This window comes from Chaetodon trifascialis, chromosome 6 (genome assembly GCF_039877785.1).
Source record: "Chaetodon trifascialis isolate fChaTrf1 chromosome 6, fChaTrf1.hap1, whole genome shotgun sequence".
NCBI classification, from domain to species: Eukaryota; Metazoa; Chordata; class Actinopteri; order Chaetodontiformes; family Chaetodontidae; genus Chaetodon; species Chaetodon trifascialis.
The window spans coordinates 995,001-1,020,283 of record NC_092061.1 but is presented as its reverse complement, the minus strand read 5'-3'; the positions used below and the strand labels follow the sequence as shown (position 1 = coordinate 1,020,283).

General features: G+C 47.1%; 2 protein-coding genes across 4 annotated transcripts; one reads left to right on the top strand and one right to left on the bottom strand.

The window, feature by feature from the left end:
* The first annotated feature begins 1,319 nt into the window (after positions 1 to 1,319).
* Positions 1,320 to 14,988, top strand: mfsd14bb (major facilitator superfamily domain containing 14Bb). Its single transcript, XM_070965327.1, has 12 exons — positions 1,320 to 1,761; positions 3,191 to 3,283; positions 4,759 to 4,821; positions 5,597 to 5,724; positions 8,066 to 8,180; positions 9,096 to 9,314; positions 9,768 to 9,881; positions 10,349 to 10,420; positions 10,861 to 10,973; positions 11,099 to 11,196; positions 11,450 to 11,592; positions 11,797 to 14,988. Exons 1-12 carry the CDS (start codon positions 1,705 to 1,707, stop codon positions 12,025 to 12,027), a joined length of 1,446 nt encoding a protein of 481 aa, XP_070821428.1. The 5' UTR covers positions 1,320 to 1,704; the 3' UTR covers positions 12,028 to 14,988.
* lrrc2 (leucine rich repeat containing 2) lies at positions 14,981 to 23,387 on the bottom strand. 3 transcript variants are annotated; one of them, XM_070965330.1, is made up of 10 exons: positions 23,285 to 23,334; positions 20,969 to 21,113; positions 20,054 to 20,169; positions 19,750 to 19,838; positions 19,515 to 19,671; positions 19,228 to 19,364; positions 18,690 to 18,835; positions 18,324 to 18,476; positions 17,412 to 17,578; positions 14,981 to 16,989 (listed from the first exon to the last, which is right to left on the bottom strand). In XM_070965330.1, the coding sequence occupies exons 2-10, from the start codon at positions 21,103 to 21,105 to the stop codon at positions 16,940 to 16,942; spliced, it is 1,152 nt and encodes a 383-aa protein (XP_070821431.1). In that variant the 5' UTR covers positions 21,106 to 21,113; positions 23,285 to 23,334; the 3' UTR covers positions 14,981 to 16,939. The 3 variants fall into 3 exon arrangements, with proteins under 3 accessions (XP_070821431.1, XP_070821429.1, XP_070821430.1); XM_070965328.1 differs by having other exon boundaries at positions 16,591 to 16,989; positions 19,750 to 19,841; positions 23,285 to 23,387; XM_070965329.1 differs by lacking the exon at positions 23,285 to 23,334 and having other exon boundaries at positions 16,851 to 16,989; positions 19,750 to 19,841; positions 20,969 to 21,202.
* Positions 23,388 to 25,283: the final 1,896 nt, after the last annotated feature.

Below are 25,283 nucleotides of genomic sequence, written 5' to 3'. Positions count from 1 at the left end.
AACCGCCGCGGCTCCAAATTGATCCGCTCTGCCTCCGTTTGGCTCTCCGCGGCGCGATCAAGCTAACTGCGCTAAAATGGACGGAGGGCGGAAGTGAGGCCACGGGTTCTTCAAATTAAAAGTGAGATTTTTGATGCAGTCTTTTTTTTTTTTTTTTTTTTTTTTTTTTTTAAATTTTAGCAGTGTTTTTCAGTCCTGGTCCTGGTCCCCCTGGCCTGGCCTGCGTGGTTTAGATGTTTTCCTGCTCCACCACTCGTGATTTAAATGAATCTGCAGAGTTCGATGAAGAGCAGGTCATTTGAATCAGGTCTGCTGGAAGAAAGGACACATTAAAGAGGACCTGGACCAGGACCTGGACTAAAATAAAGGTATACTGAAGATGTGTTGAATTCACATCATAATAAAGACATTTGTGAAGAAAATGTTACATTTACCACAAAATTCAGAGTATATACATGTTATGTCATATATCATTTTTTTTTAAATCCCCTAATCATTAAATTATGGTTGTTGACATAACAGCAAAGCAGAAGATGTTACAGACTATGGGAAACTGTGACTAACATTTTTCACATTTTCTGAATTTTGATAGATGAAACACTTAATTGATTAATCGAGGAAATTATCAGTACATTGTTGTAAGCACTAACCTTTCATCCAGTTTTACTACAACATCTATGAGAGCATTTTGTTTGCACAATTTAAAAACATGGATGTGACACATTCATATATAATAATCACCATTAAAATAAATGCCCTGGTCACATTCTATGCTCTATTATTAACTAAAACCATCATATTTTGTATTGCCTCATCGTTTGTAAGGAGGCTTTTACTTTAAAATATTCTAACCGGAAGCGTGATTTATTATGCTGGTTGTCTTGACACTGGTTGTTGTGCAAGTTTGCTTTGAAGCCAAAAATTCTTCCACCGCCGAGTCCCGCCTTTCTGCCTCTTGCTAAATAGTGATCCAGGCGAATGTCGGCAGTGCGATGTGCTGCTGTCTCTTCCTGCCAAATAGTGAGATTCTCCGTTGACCTGTTTTGTCACAGGCGGGGACAGAATCGTGTAAACGCGAACAGTATTTGGCCTCTTTTGGACGCTGATATTTCAAATGTTTCGACACCTGAAGCGTCGTACCTTGCAAGTTAACAACACATCATCTGCATTGTAGTATGAACGGCGGCACAGCAGATGGCGCACTTTCAACGACAGGGAGTAAACGTGTCAGCTGACCCAGAGTCAGATCCCTTAGCTATCGACAGTGTAGTGGAGAATCTAGCCTGAATTAGAGCTGATCTGGGGGCAGCTAACAGTTCACTGTCACATACGTTGAAGCAGGCACCGCGCGCCGGGGGAAATGCGTTCGTTTTGTTATAAAAAACGGTCCATTGGGGCGGCGTTTATCGCCTTTGAAATGGCAAAGGTATAGAATGAGGCGACAGAGCCACTCACCCGGAAGACTCCGATGAGGAAAACATGACGATCTGTTAAATTACAATCAAAGCAGAGGAATTTTGGTGAAAGACGAAAGCCGAGCCCCCTCCACAGTTTACCGCTCCGTTCGCGTCGACTTTAGCAGAAGTCCATGATAGCGCAGGAAGATAATTCACTCAGCGGGACACACTGGAAGAGACGGGGAAACACCAGCAGGATGCCGAGCAGCACGAACTCGATGTGAAAATCGTTACGGCAAGATGTGAGATGAGCCTGGAGAAAACAGCGACCGAGGCCAACGACATCATGTTGGTCCGGAGCTCGGTGAGTGGGGCGCTAGCTTGGTTAACGTTAGCGCTGGCGGCTAATGTCGGTCTGTGAAAACTGGTTTGAAATGAAGCTAAACGACTGACAGCTGCTTCGCTGTGATGGAGAGACAGTGGAAAAACAATACAGGTGATATGTTTGTTAGTTCGGCGTTGCCAACTAGAGATAAACGCAAAGGCTGGTAGCTCAAGCAGCGGGTTAGCTAGGTTAGCTAGAATGTGAGGTAATTCAGTCGATAACCAAAGTTAGCTAACTAGTTCTTCCGTCAGCTAGCTAGCTCATGTTTACTCTGAGTAAACTTTGATAACGAACAGCGCTGTTTCTCTTCTGCTTTGAGAATCCAGGTGAAGTACTCACCTGAGTACACTTTGTTCACACCTGAAGACGCCTGATAATTGAATGCTGCCGTTTGTCGACAAAGTCAGCTCATGACAGCAGGAGTGCACAGGGCTCGATGTGTTCACGGGCAGTTCTTGTGATAAATTTGCATATAATCGATTCTTCTGTGCGTCTTTCGTGTTCGTTAAGCTTTTCCAGCCGCTCATGAGTCTAATGACTGGAAAAGTGAGAAAAGTGCGGTCTTATTTCCTTAATGTGGCTTTAACTGTGCTGTGTAACGTAATGTAAATGGAGTTGTGGCCTGTCAGTGAAGGCACCATGCAGATGTGTGTCTGCAGTAACTTTCTCTTTCATGTCCAAATCCGACTCTTCTCTGGACTGACGTACCAAACACACTCAGCCTCTCATCCACTGAGTGTAAGGTGGAGCTGGTTTTAAGCTGTTTGCTCCAGAAACAGCTTCATTTTGACTCCACTTTCATTTGGCAGCTCTCTGTGCACAGAGTCCACTCCCTGATGCATCCTGCTGTTTCCTGTGAGACCCAGAAAGCTCCTCCGGGCTGAATCAGAGGAGGAACGGGAGCGTCGGGCTGATTGTGCTTAAATCAGTTTATATTGAAGTCCAGCTGAGCCAGCAGTGTCTTAACACAGCGGCATGTACTGTGGAGAAAATCGATTCGCTGTCACCTGGTGTGCAGTGAACTGCTCGGGTTGTTTATATCAGCTCCTTCACACTGTCCAGGTTCTTAAAGCTCCTCTGATTTATAACACACTGCTTCCTGTGTCGCTCCGTTCACCCCCCCCCCCCCATCAGTTTCGATTTTGACACTGAACATCACGCATGCTGTGTGTACCTCTGTACATGCTCGGCGATGAGGTTTCCTGCAGCTTCTAAGTGCTTTTCTGAATCTCTGTAGGTCGAGAGTCTGACCGTCACTCCCTGATGTAAGTCTTCATGTTAGAGGAAACATCTGGTCCAAGATATTGGAGGAGAAGGAGACCTGAGCTTTGATCAGACTGAACAGGAAATGAGGTTAATTTCCTCAGATGAATAGTTAATGTTTGCGCCTCTCTTCTCGCCACCGCAGCACGGCCGAGGCCGAGCCAGAGTGACTCATGCGGTGGTGGTGATCTTCCTGGAGTTCTTCGCCTGGGGGCTGCTGACCACGCCCATGCTGACCGTGAGTAAACACACGCCGAACATCATCTCAACACACACTGCTTCAGAAAGTCCGTTTCACCTTTGTGCCCGTCGGCTGGATGTTTACAGGTCGACCACCTGGTTCACACCTCCTCTGTGAAAGCATGAGAGTCTCAGTCCAGCGCTCACATGGCAACACGTGCATCCATACGTACTGACGACGTAAATCTCAGTAGACGTAGTCTTCACGTCCTCTGGTCTCCTCAGACACGTCTCCCTGAGGACACTTTGTGCTGAGAGAACTGTGACTTTGGACGATGCCCACTGGACTCGCCTGAATCACACAGTGGACGCTCATGTTAGTCATTCGGAGTCAGAGCAGAGCTGTGGATTCAGTTCTCTGACACTGGATTTGAAGGAGCAGGTCTGTTTGTGGCCAGTATGAACAGGAGAAACCGTTTCACCAGCCACTGCTAATTTTTAGAAGAAATATCATAAAACATCATGTGGTTATGTTGGATTTATCGCTTGTTTTGGAGGAGGAATGTCGACTTGTTCATGCGTTTGATTGGCTGAGCCAGTCTCAGTCAGCCAATCATTCCATGGAAGCTGATTGGCTGCTGCCTGTGGAAGTCCCCTGCTCCAGTGTTTGTGCTAAGCTAAGCTAAGCTACGCTGAACGTGTTGTGCCTCTCTCTGTGTGCTGGGCTCAGATCAGATATCCATCTGAAACATCTGACTTCAAGAACGAAAGCAAACAAAGTGAAACCAGTTTAATAAAACTGGCTGAACATTGTGGAGCCTCAGTCAGGACGAGTTTGTCCTGCTTGTCCTCCTCTGTCCAGCCGTCTGCAGCCAAACTCTGCAGGCCTCAGAGCATCGACGTCAGAGTCTGCAGACGTGAACGTAAAGCACAGAATGTGTAACACACGACGGCGGCCATGATGACAAAAGCTGTGGTGCTTTTTCTCCATTCGTCACACGGCTGAGTCATTCAGATAGTGTGTGTGTGTGTGTGTGTGTGTGTGTGTGTGTGTGTGTGTGTGTGTGTGTGTGTGTGTGTGTGTGTGTGTGTGTGTGTGTGTGTGTGTGTGTGTGTGTGTGTGTGTGTGTGTGTGTGTGTGTGGGTAATGATGACAGGGAAGCTTGTGAGCAGCTTCTCCTCTCCTCCTCTCCTCCTCTTAATGTTTCCAGTAAAGGAGTTCAAATGTGGTGCGATGAACCAGTAAGTTCCAGTCTAACCAGTGAGTCTGTGGATGTCAGAGAGGTGAACTCCGCCTCACCTTGAATCGTACCTGCTGCTGCTTGTGCTGTCGGTGTTCAGGCACAGTGCTTCATCGGATTCAGGTCATAAATGAAAACTGAGGATGCATTTTGTTGACAAAGCAGCGGACGAGTGCAGAGGGTTTTCCAAAGACACTAAATGAAGCACGATGAGGGAAAACCACAAAATAAATATTTAACAGTAATCAAAGAGCGTCTCAGGTCATCTCACGACCTTCTGCTGCTGTTTCAGGTCCTCCATGAGACGTTTCCTCAGCACACCTTCCTGATGAACGGCCTGGTTCAAGGCGTGAAGGTAAGACCTCCGTCACACCTGGACGCTCAGAGGAGTCTTCGTCCTGTGGGGGACGTTTGACTGTCACAGCAGCCCACACCTACAGGAAGTGGTGAATACTGGAAATAGAGCTGAGTAATAATGAGAGGAAGTATTTTCATTTAAGAGCGAGCAGCAGAGATGCAGTCGAGCAGAGCAAAAATGATCGAGTTAAGAAACAGCTGCTGAACTTCATAATGTGACGTTTACTGTGGCCGTGTGTGAATGAGTGAGTGAATGAATGAATGACAAAGAGACTGTAAGATGTCAGTAAATGCTCCACTGAACCGTCTCAGGATTGGAGCTCTTTGCCTGGACTGAAAGCTGAAGTCAAAGAGGTGATTTTCACACATTTACTGCTCAGAAAGTCAGTTTACACGTGAGCTGAAAGGGCCAGTGATTCAGGACTCATCCATGACCGCTCTCAGTTCATGTCGTCCCCCGTCTCTTCTGTCTCTGTGCTGTCAGCTCCCCAGTAAAAGCAGAAAATGTCCCAGAGCCACAGTCACAACATCTTACAGTTCAACATCATCAAATGTCTTTTTTGTCCAATGAAAACCCAAAACATAATTCAGTTTACTGAAAACACTGAATGAATGTGAGACCAAGAAATCAGCAAATTCTCGAGAAGTGAGAAAAGACATCAGATATTTGAAATTACCTGAATTTAGCTCAGTTGACATGAGTCGTGGCCGTCCTCACCTGTCCTTGGTGTGGAGACGCTTTCTGCTCATTGACTAACGGTTTTTCTCTTCAGGGCTTCCTGTCGTTCCTGTCGGCTCCTCTGATTGGTGCGCTGTCGGATATCTGGGGCAGGAAGTCTTTCCTCCTCATGACGGTTTTCTTCACCTGCGCCCCCATCCCCTTCATGAGGATCAGCCCGTGGTGAGCGAGCAAGCGATGCCTTCAGGGACCAGTGATTTGTGTGTGAAAGGAAGCCGCTGACAGACACACAGGAAGTTTGAACAGAAGCAGCGTTTGCACTCGAAACTCTTTCACTTTAAAACTGTCACAGAGTTTTTCACCATCTCATTTTCTATTTTAAAAACAATATTATCATTTTTTTAAGCTTCGGTGTTTCCTTTGTGCTCCTCTTCCTCTCTGTCAGAGCTCTGATGTCACACAGGTGAAACCAGCCTCAACCCAGCTGTCCAACTGCTGCGCCTCCGCTCTTCCTCTGCTCCTCCTCCTCTGCTCCTCCTCCTCCTCCTCTCCTCCTCCTCTGCTCCTCTCCCCTCCTCTTCTCCTCTCCTCCTCTCCTCCTCTCCTCCTCTCCTCTCCCCTCCTCTTCTCCTCTCCTCCTCCTCCTCCTCCTCTCCTCCTCTCCTCCTCCTCTGCTCCTCTCCCCTCCTCTTCTCCTCTCCTCTTCTCCTCTCCTCCTCCTCCTCTGCTCCTCTCCTCCTCCTCCTCCTCCTCCTCTGCTCCTCTCCCCTCCTCTTCTCCTCTCCTCCTCTCCTCCTCTCCTCTCCCCTCCTCTTCTCCTCTCCTCCTCTCCTCCTCCTCCTCCTCTCCTCCTCTCCTCCTCCTCTGCTCCTCTCCCCTCCTCTTCTCCTCTCCTCTTCTCCTCTCCTCCTCCTCCTCTGCTCCTCTCCTCCTCTCCTCCTCTCCTCCTCTCCTCCTCCTCTGCTCCTCTCCCCTCCTCTTCTCCTCTCCTCTTCTCCTCTCCTCCTCTCCCCTCCTCTCCTCCTCCTCCTCTCCTCTCCTCCTGTGGTGAAGTTGCTTTGTTCCTGGAAATGAAACATATTGATGGACTGATGTCAGATCAGTTTGCAGTGAGTGTTTCTTCTGCCTGTTGGTGTTCAGGGCTGAAACCAGTCGTTGCTTTGCTGATGACTGATTGGTGGTGTTGATTGCGTGGGGTCAGCTGGTGTCACAGAGTTCAGGATGCTGTTGGTGTTTGGATGGAGCGTTTGAGCAGATGTGCTCTGAGTTGTGAGTCGACTCCTCAGCTGAGTTCATGTTCAGGTCTGTTTGGAGCCTCAGAGGGAAAGATGTGCTTTTCTCTGCGGAGCGTCGACTGTGCTGCAGACGTCATTCTGTCATCCAGAGGCTCAGAGATCAATCAGTGAATTGATCAGTTCATCGACTGAAAGTGAACCAGCAACAATAATGACTGGTGATTCGTTTGAAGTTGTTTTTTTGCACCTTTAGTCTGTTTTGTGTCACTTTAAACTGAATGGAGACATTTGATGCCGTCTCCCTGATGGACGTGGCTCGGTATTTTCTGACATCTCATCAAGTGATCAATTAACGGAGCAGACGATTAACTGACGAATCGATGTAGTGCTGTGTGATGTGAGCGGGTGGAGCGGGTGGAGGCTCTGCTGACGCCTCTGGGCGCTCAGGCTTCAGTGTGCTGGAGTTTGAACAGTCACATGTTGATCATGTGAGCGGCTGAGGATCAGCCTGAGCGCCACAGATCTGAGATCAGCCACAGCTGTGAAACGTCTCTCCTGCTGCTGCTCAGAGCTCGTGTTCTCCACAGAAACACTTTCCAAGAAGTTAAAGACTGACCTTTCGCTCCAAGAGTCTCCAGCAGCTTTAAAATCCTCCTTTTGTTGAAGTTAAACTGGTTCAGACACTTCAGGCTGGAGACCAGCTGATTTCAGTCACATGGTTTCAGAATCCACCAGTTCAGCCATTGTTTTACTTTGACTGTATTTAATGCAGCTTTAAAGGGACAGTTTTAATATAATATGGTGCATTAGTCTAACGCATGCTCAGAGTTTGACTGACTGAAGTTAGACTGTTTATTGTCTCCTGTTAGAGGACATTGTCTCATATTTCTTTGTTGTTGGTGTTAACTTACACACATGCCCAGTTGAACTGTGGGTTTCCAGTAATCTGAACATTATGAACAAGCTGAAAATGATCAAGGCTCTCACTGTAAACACAACACAGCCCTCAAGTGCCTGCTTCCTCATCCCGAGACACTTCCTGAGACATTTTGTCCCTGCAGCTCAGTCTTTCATGTAAATGTGGAAAAGGAGGAATTTGAGGACAATGAAGCGATAAATGTCTCTTTAAACCAGAAATACATCAAATGACCTGCTGGACATTGTGTTGACTGTGTGTGTGTGTGTGTGTGTGTGTGTGTGTGTGTGTGTGTGTGTGTGTGTGTGTGTGTGTGTGTGTGTGTGTGTGTGTGTGTGTGTGTGTGTGTGTGTGTGTGTGTGTGTGTGTGTGTGTGTGTGTGTGTGTGTGTGTGTGTGTGTGTGTGTGTCAGGTGGTACTTTGCTCTGATCTCAGTCTCGGGGATCTTCGCGGTGACCTTCTCGGTGATCTTCGCCTACGTCGCTGACATCACAGAGGAGCATGAGAGGAGCACGGCCTATGGACTGGTGAGTACAGCTCGCTCGCTTTGTCCCGCACACACTTTGACAGAGCGACATCGTTCAGAGACGACAGCCACAGACAGCAGACGGCACGTGTCCAGAGGTGGAGCTGGTGCGGTCCGTCTCCGCTCTGATGCTCACTCTCTGCTCGCTGTCACAGCATACTGTGTGTGAGGGACGTCCTGTTTCCTGCCGTTTCCTGCTGTTATGGAGGACTGCAGTGGACCGGGGTCACAGGCTGGACAGGAAGTACAAGTCAAAGTGGACTCTGTGAGGTTTATGTGGAGGCCAACAGAGATCCCATCAACAGATTGTAAGACTGAGGACATTCAGGCTTTTCATTGGCTCATTGTCCTCCCGTCATCAGGAGGACTGAAACTAATAATTACTTTTTAATATTGATTAATCCGCTTTCTTTTTTCAGTCTCAAGAATGAAAAATGTCAATCCCACAAACGTCCAACCAAAGTACATTCACAAAAAAAGACAGGACAACTGATCGATTATCAAAGTATTTGCTGCTAAATCTTCAACATCACATTGATGGTTTCAGCTCATAGATAGTTATTATCTTCATCTTCATCTTCGCTGTCTGCGTGCTTCAACCTCAGGGATGTTCAGGGACGAGCTGTCTCTGACGAGCTGTCTGTCCTGTCAGACAACATTCAGGGACGAGCTGACTGTCTGTCAGACAGTGTTGATGGACAACCTGTCTGTCCTGTCAGACAGTGTTGAGGGACAACCTGTCTCTGTCCTATCAGACAGTGTTGAGGCAGAGCCGTTGTCCTGTCAGACAGTGTTGAGGGACGAGCTGTCTGTCCTGTCAGACAGTGTTCAGGGCACGCTAACAGCCCAGAGGTGTGAACAGCTGATCCAAACACTGCAGTTCTGGTTCCTCACGTCTGTTCGTGTGTCTCATCAGGTCTCGGCGACCTTCGCAGCCAGTCTGGTGACGAGTCCAGCCATCGGGGCCTACCTGTCCTCTCAGTACGGGGACAGCCTGGTGGTCCTGGTTGCCACGGTGATCGCGGTCGCAGACATCGCCTTCGTGTTCTTCGTCGTTCCCGAGTCGCTGCCGGACAAGATGAGGCTGACGTCCTGGGGCTTCCCCATCTCGTGGGAGCAGGCCGACCCGTTTGCCGTGAGTTCAGACGCTAAAACGCCACTGTGACATCACAGGTCAGAGGTCACATGTGTTTTAACCAGCTGACCTCATCACACAGCAGGTCAAAGGATGAGTGTGTGCGTGTGTGTGAGTGCTGTGACACGCTGTCAGGGTGAAGCAGTGAGATGAAATCATCATGTGTTCATTCTGATCTGTGACGTCAGCTGCTCTGACCGATTGATTGACAGCTGTGATGATGATGATGACGATGAGGATGACGATGATGACGATGTTGATGATGATGACGATGATGATGTTGATGATGACGATGATGATGTTGATGATGTTGATGATGATGACGATGATGACGATGTTGACGATGACGATGATGACGATGATGACGATGATGACGATGATGGTGATGATGGTGATGATGGTGATGATGGTGATGATGGTGATGATGGTGATGATGGTGGTTTGTGTGTTCAGTCTCTGCGTCGGGTCGGCAAAGACACCACAGTGCTGCTGATCTGCGTCACCGTGTTCCTGTCCTACCTGCCTGAGGCCGGACAGTACTCGAGCTTCTTCCTCTACCTGAGACAGGTAAGGGGCGCGCGCGCACACACACACACACACACACACACACACACACACACACACACACACACACACACACACACACACACACACACACAGTCAGGTGAAGGGAATGCAGCCACACCTGTCAAATCGTCTGGAGCTGGCTGCTCATTGGTTAATCACTGGCTGAAGTCCTGTTTGAACAGGAATGACATCACATGAAGGCAGATTGATCAGCCAATCAAACAGGTGTGTTTACCTGTAAACGTCATCACTTCTGTCTCCTCTGATCAAACTTTCCTCTGCTGTCACTGGAGGGTGATGAAGATGACGGTGGATGATGAAGCTGCTGCTTCACTGTCATGAGCCGAATGTAAACGTTCAGGATGTTTCCTCCACAGGGAGCTGACGGATGAACGGATGAATGGATGAACGGATGAATGGATGAACGGATGAATGGATGAATAAGAGAGTTTTGTTGTGTGTTTCAGGTGATTGAGTTCTCTCCTGCGACCATCGCCGCCTTCATCGCCATGGTGGGAATCCTCTCTATAGTTGCTCAGGTACAGAAACGACCGGCGGACGCCATCTTGGATTGTCTGTTAGAGATCAGCCATCAATCGGAGCGATCGCACTGATCGTCCATCGATCGGAGCGATCGCTCCGATCGTCCATCGATCGGAGCGATCGCACCGATCGTCCATCGATCGGAGCGATCGCACCGATCGTCCATCGATCGGAGCGATCGCTCTGATCGACCATCACTGAGCTCAGATCTTCTTCGTGATGTTCTCATGTTGTTTCACCAATCGGGAAAACGTCTCTTAGAAACAACAAAGTCAACACTGTGCTGCTGAATTTCAGTTCTGGATATTTAATGTATTTTCATTCTTTATGTATCCTGACCTGTCCCTGTCCCTGTCCCTGTCTCTGTCTCTGTCTCTGTCTCTGTCCCTGTCCCTGTCCCTGTCTCTGTCTCTGTCCCTGTCCCTGTCTCCATCAGACTCTGGTCCTCAGTGTCTTGATGAGGACCATCGGTAATAAGAACACAGTTCTTCTGGGTCTGGGCTTCCAGCTCTTCCAGCTGGCCTGGTACGGCTTCGGCTCTGAGCCGTGGTGAGTCCGCTCAGTGTGACGCGTCGCAGGACGATGAATGTTTGAAAGAGCTCGTACTCACCTGTCGTCAGGTGTTCACGTCTGGGCTCCGCAGCTCACCTCTGTGTGTCTGACGTCCTTTTCAGGATGATGTGGGCAGCAGGAACCGTCGCCGCCATGTCCTCCATCACCTTCCCAGCCGTCTCTGCTCTGGTGTCTCACAGCGCGTCACCTGACCAGCAAGGTCAGTACACCTGTCTGTCCACCTGTCTGGTGGAAGGAGATGACGAATCATGTCTGTCTTGTGTTGGTGTCACCTTCTGTGTGTGTGTGTGTGTGTGTGTGTGTGTGTGTGTGTGTGTGTGTGTGTGTGTGTGTGTGTGTGTGTGTGTGTGTGTGTGTGTGTGTGTGTGTGTGTGTGTGTGTGTGTGTGTGTGTGTGTGTGTGTGAGATCTATGGGAGAGTTGTCTTAATCCTGAGTGTGTGTGTGTGTTCAGGTGTGGCTCAGGGGATGATCACAGGTATCAGAGGTCTGTGTAACGGTTTGGGTCCAGCTCTCTACGGCTTCATCTTCTTCCTCTTCAACGTGGAGCTGAACGACATGCAGCCGGCGGCAGGAAGACCCACGGAGAACACAGAGGTACACATGCACACGCACACACACGCGCACACACGCACGCACACACACACGCATGCACACTCACACACACTCACACACACAATCACAGTTCGGTCTGGCCGTCGTCAGGGTTCACCGTCCTCCTCAGGTGAAGTTGCTGGTTGTTCTTCAGGTGAACGTCTTCATCGTCACTCTTCCTCTTGTTTTTTCTCGCTGTGTTTGCAGAAGTCGCTCATCCCGGGTCCTCCCTTCCTGTTCGGAGCGTGCGCCGTCTTATTCGCTCTCCTCGTCGCCATCTTCATCCCCGACCACCACCGATCGGCCGACATCAAGACCTGCTCCGCCCGCAAGTCCAGCGGCGCCTCCGCCACACATGCTCAGAACGCCAGCCCTCTGGCCACGCCCACCAGTGACACGGAGGACATCGAGCCGCTCCTACAGGACAGCAGCATGTGACAGACAGCTGGCCTGGCCAATCAGCGCTGAGGCCTGAGCCCTGTCTGCTAGTCCCGCCCCCTTCAGAATAAACAGGTTGTTTTGTTTTTGTTTTTTTTTGTTGTTTATTTTTCAGAATCGACTGTTCAGGTAGAGTCAGGTGACGTTCGGCGGCAAACACACTGACGAGCTGTGTTTCTGTACAGATCGTATTTATTTATGCGTTCACAGGTGGCGTGTTTCGTCGAGCTGCGGCGTGTTTGTCACACGAGTCTCGGCTCAGATTCAGACAGGTGTCGCCGTCATGCTCCTGGTGGTCCTTCCTGTCCTGGTCTCTGTTTGCGGAGAGCTTCGTCCTGTCCTCGCAGGCGTCCTTCTGTCTGCTGCCCGTCACTGCACAGCATGACATTAATACAACACAGCCTTTATTCCACTGACTGTGTTTACACACCTGGAGCCGCTGTAGCACCTGGCCCAGGTGTGTTTGGGCAGGTAATGACCAAAGGGCTTTGAACCTGTCGTGGGACATTCATCAGGGGTGAGACCGAACCGCCGCCGTTAAACTGAAAGCTGTCGTTGTGTTCATAGAGGGTCCGCTGTCATCGCTGAGCGAGAGCAGATCGTCCAATCAAATCACAGTTTGACAGAAGACTCGCTGGTTTTTCACCTGTGTTTGGATCAGATGACAGTAAACAGACAGACGTCATCGGGACGAAGACGTGAGGCCACGTCACTTCCTGTCTGAGTCACAGCCGCTCCGGTGTGACTTCATGTGGAAACGGCGGGCTGTTTGACGTCTCACCAACGTTTTTCAAAGCCGTCAGTCTGGTTGCCGCCTCAGCGCTCTGAGGTCAGTTCGTCTTCTCTCTGCTGCGCCTAACTCCACCCGTCAGGTCTGCAGAGGGTGAGGCATGAAGCGCTCCTCGCCGTGTTGAGTTCACTGCACAGCTGACTCAAACTGCTAATGGTTGTTCTAACTGAAACCTTTCAGCAGGACGGTGAGGTCAGAGCAGCTGGGGATTGTGGGATATGAAGTCTTTGCCTGCAGTGGTTGTTTCTGTTGAAGAATAATCTCTAATGTCCACTTGACTGACAGTTTACACTCTGGATGTCTGCCAATGAGACTCGTGGATAACTGTTACTATGACACCTGGCAACCTGGGAGTCTTACTGAGCGCGTGCAAGCTCTGACTGACTGTGACATCATCGTCCTCCCCTGCTGTGTCTGCGTGCGGAGGACGAGAGACGTTTAGGGAGTGAAATGGATGGAGGAGCTTTTCGCTGGTGCTCAGCCTGGAAGGCGGCGTGGAGTTCACTCCCTCCTCCTCTGACTTCACCTGTCTTTGTTTCACCTCCCACCTGTGAGGTCTGTCTGCTGTGCATTTCCCTAAAAACAGTGTTTGGACTCATGTCTCTGTGTTCACTGGAGGTGTGGACCACAGTCCACGATCCAGGTCAGACTGCGTCACATCAGTGGAGACGGGACGCCAGCAGCTGGTTGTTCTACATCCTGTGTCCTCCATGAGGCCTGCGGCTTGGCGCGCTTCATTTGTCTCACGGCGTCCTTTTTACCGTCTCCTCGTCTCTTCTTGTGTCTGAATACTTGAAGTGTTTTGAGCCCGTCGCTCGTTTCCAAGCTGTTTGGTCAGAAGCTCCTCTCCCCGCCTGTCCCTCCTGGTGAGCGAATGGAGCGCTCATAATTACTGATGTTTGAAGGTGTCTCTGGTCCAGGCCTGACGGTCTTGACCGTCGAACCAACCGGTGCCAAGTTTTTATTTAGCCTGTTTTCTGTCACGTTTGCCTTTTGTTCGATGTTTTAAGATAAATCACATCATTCCTCCTCAGAGCCAAACCTGTTACCATGGCTACGGCCAGGCAATGCTGTATCCATAGCAACAGGTTGGTAACTGCACCAAGTGCAGCTCGTCTCCACGCAGCTGTCCAGACTGAGACAAAATGGCCGACAGCGTCGTCTCTGGTTCAGCCAGAAAATGTGCTGCATTCAAGTTAAAGCTAAGATGTGGGAAATATTAGCTTCTGCCTGAGGATCAGCTGACAGTCTCCATGATGAAGATCTTTTCCCCCACTGGACATGAATGCAGCATCAGTGTTCAGACAGCTGAGTGTCCTGATGAGGATGATGATGATGAGGGGGACGATGGTGTGTCGCTTCATGAAGCACAGTCTGGTCCGCAGTCTCCAGCTCCTGGTCCTGGTCCTGGTTCGGGTTCAGACTCGTTAAAATTTGTTTTTCTTTTGGAACCAAACTTTTGTGACTCGTCTGTCCGTCTCATCTGAGTTTTCTCTGCGTCAAAGATGTCAAACAGAAAAATGGACCTACGGTATATTTTTCTAGTCTGAAGCCGTGTGGAGTAGTTCCTCAAAGTCCCAGAGTCCTCTGCAGCGTCCTGTCCTCTTCAGCTTGTCTCCTTGGACTTCAAGCTGCTGCTGCGTTCACGTCCCGTCGGAAAGTTTCTCTCAAACGTCGTCATTCTGGTTTTTTAGTTTCTCCTGATTTTACAAACGATTCAAATGTTTTCTAAAATCCTGTTTTTCGAGTCAAAAGCAGGAAGAGACGGAGCTGAGCTTTCCGACAGGCCGTGAAGCGGCGGCGTAGTTTCCAGAGAATCGGCAGAGGCTGAAGCGAGGACAGACGATGAAGCTTTTTAAACTCCTTTTGTACGTCAGCGCCTGCTGCTGAGCAGAAATCCAAGTTTACTGAAGACGTCTTTTAGCTGATGAGAAACATTTTGTGTTCATGACGCAGAACGTTTGCTGATTGCTGCACTTTAATTTCTCTGAACGTGTGCCTCTAATCATTCTTCATGTTCATATCTGTTTTTATATATCAGCCACGACGCCGGGCGGCCGCCACGTGTTGTGCATTTGCAGTTGCTTTCTTTTATCTTGTTAAGAACATAATTTTGAATAATATCTATGATGATAATATTAATAATAATAAAGAGAAATGTATGGAATTTGAAATGTTTATTTATTTCAATTGTATTTGATCTTCTATTATAGGATTACACAAAATCAAATTAGACTAAACACAAACCAAAGAAATCATTTGATATTTTGTGAATATGAGAATTTGAAGTAACTTCATTATTTGTGTTTTCAGGAAGCTTAAAAAATCAAAGTCGACAAATATTCAGACATTTATTAAAATGAAAGAATGTCACAGTAAAAACACACAAACCAGGAGGTGTCGCACACAAACCTGCTTCAACAAATCTGATTAACAGTCAAAACGTTTTTTCTTCATTTTGAAGAAATTTAGGGCCACGTAAGGAATAAAATCACTGAAAGTGTTTGTAATAATAATTAATATTCAGACAATTAAATGCAGAAATGAACCATAATCCATTATTTGAAGTTTAAAAATGAGTCTAAATCTTTGTTGTTTTACATTTGTTAGTAGTTGCAGCTCAACTTCAACAGAAAATTGAATTTTTTTTAATCAACTCTCCGTTTAAACTCGTGAATCAGTTTCTCCTGATCAGTCGTTAATTTAATGTTCGGCCTCGTTTGTTTGGTCACAACTTTTCACACTTTCAGCCATAAAATCCAGTTTATCTCAAATATTTTCAGTTCAAAGAAAATCCTGAAACTCATGAATCTTCCTGCACCAACTAAAACTCCTCTACGTCAAAATAACCATCAAATAGCTGATAATCAAAGATCAATATTTCTAAAACATGAAAGAGGAAATGAATGGACTGGTCGTGGAAACATGGCTCATCATGAACGTTAATGTCTGAGCTGATGGTTAAATAATGTGGAAGGATAGAAAGTTAAATGTTGGAAATCTCCTTTTGGAAAGAAAAATATTTTTTGAATATTTTTGAAAAGCAAAAATTATTTGAAAACATTTTTTCAGGTCAAATCTCACTGAGATTAAGATCTGTGTTTGAAGAATGATGAAGATGAAGATTTTAAAAAGGGAAACTGAAGCCATGAAATCAACACAAAACAGCCAAACGTTCACTTAAACAAATGGAAGGTCAGTCCTGCCAAGAAGAAAAGAAAAGATGAAATATTAAAAATGACAAAAGTGAAAATCAAAATGATGATTTGTGAAGCCAATATTCTGACAGGTAGTAAAAAAATGTTCTGTCAAAGGTGTAATGTGCCAGAAGTTTGTCAAATTCCAATATTTTGACTTTATGTCTCATAATCTCATCTCTTTTTGGAATGCAATTTATTTTATTTCACAAATTGTCCTAAAAATTTGACTTAAAATCTCAGAATTTTAAATCTGAAAGTCAACATTTTGACTTTCCACCCAGATATGTTTCGAATTTTAACTGAATTTCAAGAAAATCAGCAAAAGAAAATGAGTGAATGTTTGTTTCCATCAACTTTTACATGTGATTATCAAGAGATGGTTCATCGAGATGAGCAGAAGGTGGCGCCAGTTCTTCGGTCAGAGATGCATTAAAACACCAGAAGAAGAGGAGAGCGCAACAAGATGATGTAATTAAGAGCGCCAGTCGAACATCAAACTGAAGGAAACACATTTTTTGTGTCCGAACTCTGACTCGATGTGAGTACTTTTATTTTTTATAATTCTTAACTTTTCGTCTTTTCGTTGTGGAATAAAGTCAATAAAGTTCCATAGAATCCTCGTCAGTCGACCCCTTTAAAGAAACACCGGACTCAAACTTCACGGCTCTCCGAAACAATACAACGTTTTCCTGATTCTTTCTCCTCACTGTGTCAAAGCTAAGGACAAGCTAGCGTTAGCATGTTAGCTCGGTGAAGTTAAAGCTGCAGTGGGCGTCGGCTGACTCGTTTCAGCGAGTCCGGATTCTGAGTGTGTAAATGTTTCCGGAGCTTCAGGAGGACTGGACCTCAATGAAAACCTGGACCAGGAGCGGTTTTCATTGACAGTCAGTCAGCTCCACCATCGTCTTCCTCCTCCTCTTCCTCACAGCAGGCACGAGATGGAGACCTTGGTGGTGGAGTAGGGGACGGTGTCTAGTGTGGGACAAACAACAGGTCACCTGGTTTGTCTGATCATCAGCACTTTGATTCATTCCAGATATTTAATATTGATCTTTTAAAGATTATAGTTAGAAATAAAACTGATCATCGATCGAAACACATGAACAGCCGTTTGTAGAGCTGCTATGACAGGAAGTAGAGTTGGACTAAATATTTAGCAAAAAAAATTGAACTGTAAGATCAAAATATAACAATAATATATTTTCCATAAATGAAATATCAAAATAATCAATAAATATACAGATTATATTCACAATGCAAAATGGGACGGAACAAACAATATTTTCCCGAAAAGCAGTAGAATGTCTCAATGCCACCAGATAGAGAAATAAAGTTCCTGCTTGTTGGCTCTCGTCAGTGAAGCTTTTTGTCCCGCCGTTGCTCTGTAGTCTCACCTCTGTCCTTCAGCGAGCTGATGTAGGCCTCGATGAACTCCTTCTCTCTGCTGTCCTTCACCTCCTCTTTCTGCTCTCTCCACCTCCTCCTCTTGTTCTCCTCTTTCTTCTTCTCCTCCTCCTCCTTCTTGGCTTCACTTGCCGGATTGTCGTACAGTCGGATGAACCTGACGAGGAACAGAGACGATTAAACGACGGGACGGGACAGTCTGACGACATGAGGACAAGAGTCGGCCGGTGAAGACAAGGACCAACAAATGCTGTTTCATCGCGTTTGTGTCTATTCTCGCCACCTACGGGCAAAGAGAGAAACAGCAGTGCAGTCTGAACATGACCGCCTGCAGGCCGCCGCCGGTACTGCAGCAGTGTTATTAATCTGTTTATTTATTTAGCTGCTGTAGCTGTTTGTGATGAACAATGACTGTGAGCGCAGCCGTTCTCCACTGCCAAAGGAAATGACTTCAGTAACTCCAAAGTTTTCTTATACTTTCTTTCCTGTTTGACTGGAGGAACTGTTTTTAACTGGTCTTAAACGGTTAAGCTAACTAACCTCGCTGTGGCTGTAAGAACAAAGACCAGCTGTTGTCTCAATCCAGAACCTGAGAATGAGAGAGTCATGTGGAGTTCCACAAGGTTCAAGTCTGGGTCCACGAGTTTTCACATGCTACCACTAGAGGTCACCGTCAGCTGCCAGCACCTATTGATCATTGTTGTTGTTGCGCAGACAGAGCTAGCCTCCAAGGAGAACATCGTAGCTTTATCTTTAACTGTGTAAAAACTGCATTTCTGACAAACTTTAATCTTACGATGTGTGTTTTTGAGTCTTTTGATCTAAAGGCTTTAAAATGCTCTTGGTCCCTGATTCGTCCCTCAGAGAGAAAAAGGGGTCGCCATGGTAGCGGCTTCATGTACTTGATGTCAGGGTTGCAGCACAGTTTGGTCGGGATGCAGTTGAGCTCGTCGCCGCTGACGACGACCATTTTGAGCGTCGAGATGTTGGTGAGACAGTGAGGGAGGTAAGACAGGTTGTTCTTATGGACGAATAAAGTGACCAGCTGCTCCAACCTGCACGTGCACACACACACACACACACACACACACACACATTTATATGATACACACATGTATACACACAGTTATTTGGTGGTAATTTGTTAAACAATACTGTGACACTCATTCTGTCTGAAACTGAGATGGTTGATGTCTCAGTAAGTGTAGACAGTTGTTGCTCAGAGTAATCTGATTACAGGTGGTGGTGGTGATGATGTCATCAGTTACCTGTCCATGTCCTGAGGCAGGTCAGTCAGACTGTTGTTGCTCAGGTCCAGCAGCTGCAGGCTGCTCATCCTCAGAGCACAGACGGGGATGGACACAAACTTGTTTTCTGCGATGTCCAGGTGGACGAGCTGCTTCAGGCTGCTCAGCTGACACAGGTTACACAGTGACATCATCAAGACAGAAACATCATCCACACAGTGACATCGTCCACACAAACAAACCACCTATCCACAGGTAAAAAAATCCGCCCAGCAGCACAGCTAAAGGCCACTGATTAACACGTCATCTCTTTGTTTGACCTGGAAACAAACTGAAGTGGACGTTTATGTTCAGACTTTCTTCCCAAAATGTCAAAGTGTCCCTTTAAGTCTACGAATGAAGAGACAAAGAGAACAAAACCACCACTTCATGTTCCACTGTCTGTAACTCAAGTGTTCAGTCTCTGCATGTTTGACCATTTCCAGTTCGGGGACTGATACCTGGGTCTACCTGGAGAACTGTATCTGCCGGGACGGCTCATCCCGTCCACTTGTCTCACCTCAAACGGCAGCTCGGACAGGTTTCCATTTCCTGTGAGTTCGAGTCTCTTCAGGTTCTCACAGTTTCCGAGTTCTGGAGGAACTCTGAACAGACGGTTGTAGCTGACGTTCAGTTCCTTCAGCTCCGTCAGTTTACCTGAGGACAGAGATGGATGTGTTTGTTCCTCATTTAAGGATCCTCAACACAAACCCTCAGGTGTACCTCGTTCAGGTACGCAGGAATCAGTATCTGTCGTCCTCCGATTGACGGAAAAAAGGAAAAACAAAAGGATAAATGAAACCTCACCAATCTCAGGCGGCAGCTCAGCAATGGTGTTCTTGGGGATCTCGAGCACGGTGAGCTGGGTGAACAGAGCCAGGTATTCAGGCAGCCGACTGATCCTCGTCCCTCGGACATGCCACTCCTTCAGGTAGGTCATCCACTGCAGCTCCTTCGGGAAATCCTGCAAAAACATTCACCTCTTTCACCTAGTTCTTCAAGTGAACATTGTAGGTGTTCTGTCCTGAACCTGTTAGCTCACCATCCAACGCTCTCCATTCAGCTGGAAGATCAGCTTGTTCCCCTCCTGATCCTCCTGATCCTCCAGATCCTTCTGATCCTGCTGCTCCCCTTCTGACAGATACACAACAACATCAAGCAGACAGCTGTGCGCACCCTTGTACACCTGTGTGTACCTGTGTGTACCCGTGTACACCTGTATGTACCTATATATGTACCCATGTAGACCTGTATGTACCCATGTACCTGTGTACATCCGTATGTACCTGTGTACACCTGTATGTACCCGTGTACACCCGTATGTGCCTGTGTACACCTGTATGTACCTGTGCAGGGCTGTATATCCGTCAGTCTGTCTCTCTCCAGGTAATGGTGCAGCAGGTTGCGTTCACTGCTCTTCAGACTCTTACAGTAGATGCGATACTGCCACTCCTGGTCAATCCTTCACACACACACACACACACACACACACACACACACACGTTAATGATTCATATTAACGTCCTATCAGATTCCAGACGGACAGGATGTTCCTGTTCGTTCCTGTTCCTCCTCCAAACTCGTGACCTTTCTGTTGTCTGGAGGCCAGACGTTTCCCGCCGTCACTGCTGGACCGAGCGCTGACGGTGGGATATAAATAACAGCGTGTGTGTTCATATTACTAAATTCAGGCTGACTGTCATCATTCATGGCTGGCGCTCAGCTGTGAGTCTGTTTCTGTAAAACTGTGAAGCTGAAGTCGATTCATGAGAGCTGACAGCTGCAAACTGTGAACACACTCTGAAACTCTGTGAAAAACAGTGTTTATGGTGAATTTAGAGGAGCTCGTTTGTCCTCTGAAGACATCTGAGCAGCGTCTTCATGCTGGAAACAAAAGAAAACTGTAGAAAGTAACATAAAATGAAAGAAGTACAAGTATGTCAAAGTTGTACTGAAGCTGTGCGCCAGTGTAACTAAGTACAACGTGAAGGTACTTGTACTAGAGTGTTTCTATTTCATGCCATTTTCAGCTTGACACAGTCCTCATGTAGTACTGTAGTAACTGATGAGTACTCTTGTAGCACTGCAGTAACGGTTGAGTGCTCTTGCAGTACTGCAGTAACGGCTGAGTACTCTTGTTGTACTGCAGTAACGGCTGAGTACTCTTGTACTTCAGTAACGGCTGAGTACTCTTGTAGTACTGCAGTAACGGCTGACAACTCTTGCAGTACTGCAGTAACGGCTGCTCTGGCTCAGCTGACCTGCTGAGGGCGCTCTTCTCGATCCTCTCCGCCTCCTTCTTCTGTTTCTGTCTGTATTTCTTGACCCGGACCTCCCAGATCCCCCTGAGCAGAGACAGATCACAGACCGGGACGTCCACCTTCCTCTCCAAACCCATCTCTGCTCCTGGAGAGAGGAAGAGGAGGAGGAAGAGTGAAATGCTGGACTTTCTGCTTCACTACATTTATCAAAGACCCCAGTCAGTCCTGCACAGACTGCAGTCTGACAGGCGGTCCTGCATGTCCTGTCCTGCAGGATCCAGTCCTACAGGATCCAGTCCTGCAAGATCCAGTCCTACAGGATCCAGTCCTACAGGATCCAGTCCTGCAAGATCCAGTCCTACAGGATCCAGTCCTACAGGATCCAGTCCTACAGGATCCAGTCCTGCAAGATCCAGTCCTACAGGATCCAGTCCTACAGGATCCAGTCCTGCAGTCCTGCTAAAACACGTTGAAGCTTGAACCCCAGAAACAGATCTGAACTTCTAAACTACTTTACTTTCAAACTGAGACAGAGGCCATTTACTGTGTGTACTTTAAAAACGAGTACGTTTTACTGATCTTAGACTCATAGTTAGACGCGAGTAATGTCAGTGCAGTAATGTTTCTACTTCCTCTGTGGTGTCTGTGTCGGTGCAGGTGCAGCTCTCTGGCCTACATGCAGACACTGACAAACGTCGTCTGTCGATGTCGCTCACATTTCTCAACAGTCTGGTGACGCAGCAAAGTTCAACAAAAGGCTTTTACTTTGAAAACCACCAGCTGACGTGTGATCAGAGCGAGCTGTGCTAACATCCTGTCGTCACTGCACGTGCTCGCTTCCTCGGACGGTTAATGAGACACTTCAATGGCGTCTCAGAATAAATTCAGCTTTTCATCCCAAATGGAGGGTCTGCTTCTCTGAAACGCTCCACATGAAGCCTGAGTGTCACTCTGGACCAGGATCAGGATCTGACTCTGGACCAGGATCAGGATCTGACTCTGGACCTGGTTCTGACTCTGGACCAGGTTCTCACTCTGGACCTGGTTCTGACTCTGGACCAGGCTCAGACTCTGGATCAGGGTCTGACTCTGGACCAGGCTCTGACTCTGGATCAGGTTCTGACTCTGGACCAGGCTCTGACTCTGGACCAGGCTCTGACTCTGGATCAGGTTCTGACTCTGGACCAGGTTCTGACTCTGGATCAGGCTCTGACTTTGGACCTGGTTCTGACTCTGGACCAGGCTCTGACTCTGGACCAGGCTCTGACTCTGGATCAGGTTCTGACTCTGGACCTGGCTCTGACTCTGGATCAGGCTCTGACTCTGGACCTGGTTCTGACTCTGGACCAGGTTCTGACTTTGGACCTGGTTCTGACTCAGGCTCGTTGTCCCGACCCGTCTTGACTACGGTTCCTCCTCCTCAGCCTCAGCAGAACATCCCTGAATGATTTGGTCCAGAATGCTGCTGCAGACCTTTAGACCAGGTCCCCCAAAGGTCTCATGTGACTCAGATCTTGATTTGTCCTCATTGGATTTCTTATCAAATCCAGTTCCAGGTTCTTGGGGTCACTCAGAGCTCTGCAGGGTCAGACGGCCGCCTTCACTAGAGATCCCCAGCAGGTCTCTGACTTCCTCTGATCAGGTTTGCTGGTTGTTTCTGGATCCAGACTGAAACCTGGAGGAGGCTTTGAGGTTGTGGTTCCTAAATGGACTTCAGACGTGTGGACACCTTTAGAAGCAGCTCACCTGTTTAGACTTTGAGTTGATTTCTGTTTGATGGTTTTATTCTTCTTCAGTCTCTTTATGTTTCATTTCTTTGTGAAACACTCGGTGATGTTCGGCTCTTAAAAGATCTCCAGAGGATGGACCTCGAGGACTCTGCTGATCCTCTGACGGGTCCTGTAGCGCCACCCACAGGTTAAACTTTCCAACACTTCAGCTCACGACATGACACCTCCAAACCAAATGCCTCTGCTGTTGTCAGCCTGAGCACTCGGCCGTGCTCGATGTTAGCATGTCACACTCACGTTATATGTTAGCCTGCTGGAATGCTAACATGCTAAATGTACACACACAGACGAGGGACGTGGAACTCGACTTCCCATGAGTCATCAGTCCTGTCTACAGAGGACAGACCTCATGCAGCTCTTCATGAAGCCACTTTCTCATCAGCTGCTGATCTTCCTGAAGCTGCTGGATTTCCTGCGTCGTGTCTGTTTATTGGACGTCTTCTGTGTCTGTTTCCCGTCGGAGAATTCAGGACGTCCAAACGGACACCGAGCCGCGACACAAACAGACATGCCTGCGTGTTCTTACCTGAGAGTCCTGCTAACGTCCTGCTCAGCAGCTTGTTTACTGAGATCTGACTCTGTGTGTGTGTGTGTGTGTGTGTGTGTGTGTGTGTGTGTGTGTGTGTGTGTGTGTGACACAGCATGCTATTTTTACCAGCAGAGCTGTGACCCCTGCTGTGTGTGTGTGTGTGTGTGTGTGTGTCACATGAGGCCCGTCCCTCCTCACATTCATCTGTTGGCTGACGTCACGTTTTTCTGATTTAATGTTGTTTGACGAGAAATAACGAGTCTGAACGAGTGTGTGACGTCGAGGTCGTCATCTCAGCTTTTACGGAGCTTCACTCGTTTCACTCTGATCTCATTGATCTCTGCGGAGTTTGTGAACGTCCCCTTCAGTTAATCAATAAAGTTTAATCTTCACTCATAATGTTAGAATTCATTTGTTGTTGTATTTTTAACCTGAATGTGCAAATGAACTAAAATACCGCAGAAATTTGATAGAGCGAAAGTAGAAAGTAGCAGAAAATGAAATACTCAAAGTACTTCAAACATCATTCAACAGGCCTGAACATCTTCAGCGTGAAGGGCCCCTGAGGGCCTGAACATCCTTCACTCCTTTTCATTTTCATTTTTAAAACATTGATTTGACAAATTTTTATTGGACATTTATATTTTATATTTATGATTCTGGACTTTTGCTCGACGTGCTTATTTTTGTTGAAACCTGCTTTGAACTGGTTCTGATTCTGGTTCTGGTTCTGATTCTGGTTCTGATTCTGGTTCTGATTCTGGTTGTAAAGAACTGAATTTTCGTGTCTGAAACTGGAGCTGGAGCTCTTCTTCAGTGGTTTTCTGAATCCACTGATGAGTTTGTGTTTGGTTCAAAGACATCAGGGACAAATCAGATCAGATGCTCTGAATGTTTCAGCTGGTTTGAACTTTTTTAGCTTTCAAGGTGACAGATGTACAAAAAGCAGCTGAGACACTGATTCGTCTATAAATATCCCTCTGAGCGACATTTACTGTCGACACGACGTGACGCCGCGTGTGCTCACCTTCTTTAAATACATGCACACATGCTGATGGCATGTTTGACTCTGTGCTGCAGGACAGGAAACAGGAAACAGGAAGCAGCTTTTCAGAGTTCAGGACCATCAGAGAGACACAGGAAACGAGAAGATTTAATATTCATGTAGAGACACAAAGAAGAAATTATCATCTGCCTCTCTCAACTTTTTTTAAATGTTGTCTTGTTTTGAAGGCAGTTTTACAAAAGTGATGCATTTTACTACTAATCATCATCATCATCATCATCATCATCATCATCATCATCATCATCATCATCAGGCACTTTTCACGATGAAGCACGCACAGAAATTCTGTGTTTGATGGCTCGTGTGTCAAACAGCACTGAGCCCATACGTAAAAGAATGAAGTCCAATTATTGATAATTAAACAGTGGACAAACAAACGATCCATAAAGCAAAGTGGAAGTAAAGGAAGAACCACACAGAAAGAGGTGCTCGTATGTTTTGGACTAAATGTCTGAAATCTGGACCTCTGCAGACGTTTTATTGATCTGTGGACCAGCGAGCGTCCGCGGTGACTCAGGGTTCATTCTGCTGATGTTTATTGAGCCTCCTGTTGTGATTTCCATCGATCGATCACATGAATCTGAGCTTTCTCACGCTGTGATGGAACGACGGGAAGTAAAAATACTGAAGGGATGAAACTGAGAGCAGCACATTGAGATACGAGAGCTTCCAAAGTCGACGAGGCCAAACCCAAAGATGTTTTCCTGAAGTGACGAAAGCAAGTACTCTGCTACAAGAGAAGTACTGCATTCAGATTTTACTTCAGTACAAGTACAGAAGTATCAGCATCAAAATATACTACAAGTACGCAGAATAACATACACTCTGTTATGGGATTACAGTCATTGATGCATTCATGTGTTCATCGCTTCCTGCTGCCGCAGTGGAGATGGATTCTGTCCTCGTCAGGACCTGAAGTCACACGTCGTC

What these genes read in the sequence shown, in the direction of transcription:
- mfsd14bb (XM_070965327.1), top strand. Translation starts at nt 1,705, where the DNA reads ATGAGCCTGGAGAAAACAGCGACCGAGGCCAACGACATCATGTTGGTC. An exon ending in GCCTGGTTCAAGGCGTGAAG is followed by an intron (nt 4,822 to 5,596) that starts GTAAGACCTCCG and finishes TTTTCTCTTCAG; the next exon opens with GGCTTCCTGTCGTTCCTGTC. An exon ending in AGCAGGCCGACCCGTTTGCC is followed by an intron (nt 9,315 to 9,767) that starts GTGAGTTCAGAC and finishes TTGTGTGTTCAG; the next exon opens with TCTCTGCGTCGGGTCGGCAA.
- lrrc2 (XM_070965328.1), bottom strand. Translation starts at nt 21,105, where the DNA reads ATGGGTTTGGAGAGGAAGGTGGACGTCCCGGTCTGTGATCTGTCTCTG. An exon ending in GGATATACAGCCCTGCACAG is followed by an intron (nt 19,842 to 20,053) that starts GTACATACAGGT and finishes TGTATCTGTCAG; the next exon opens with AAGGGGAGCAGCAGGATCAG. An exon ending in TGTCCGAGCTGCCGTTTGAG is followed by an intron (nt 18,836 to 19,227) that starts GTGAGACAAGTG and finishes AACCTGTGTCAG; the next exon opens with CTGAGCAGCCTGAAGCAGCT.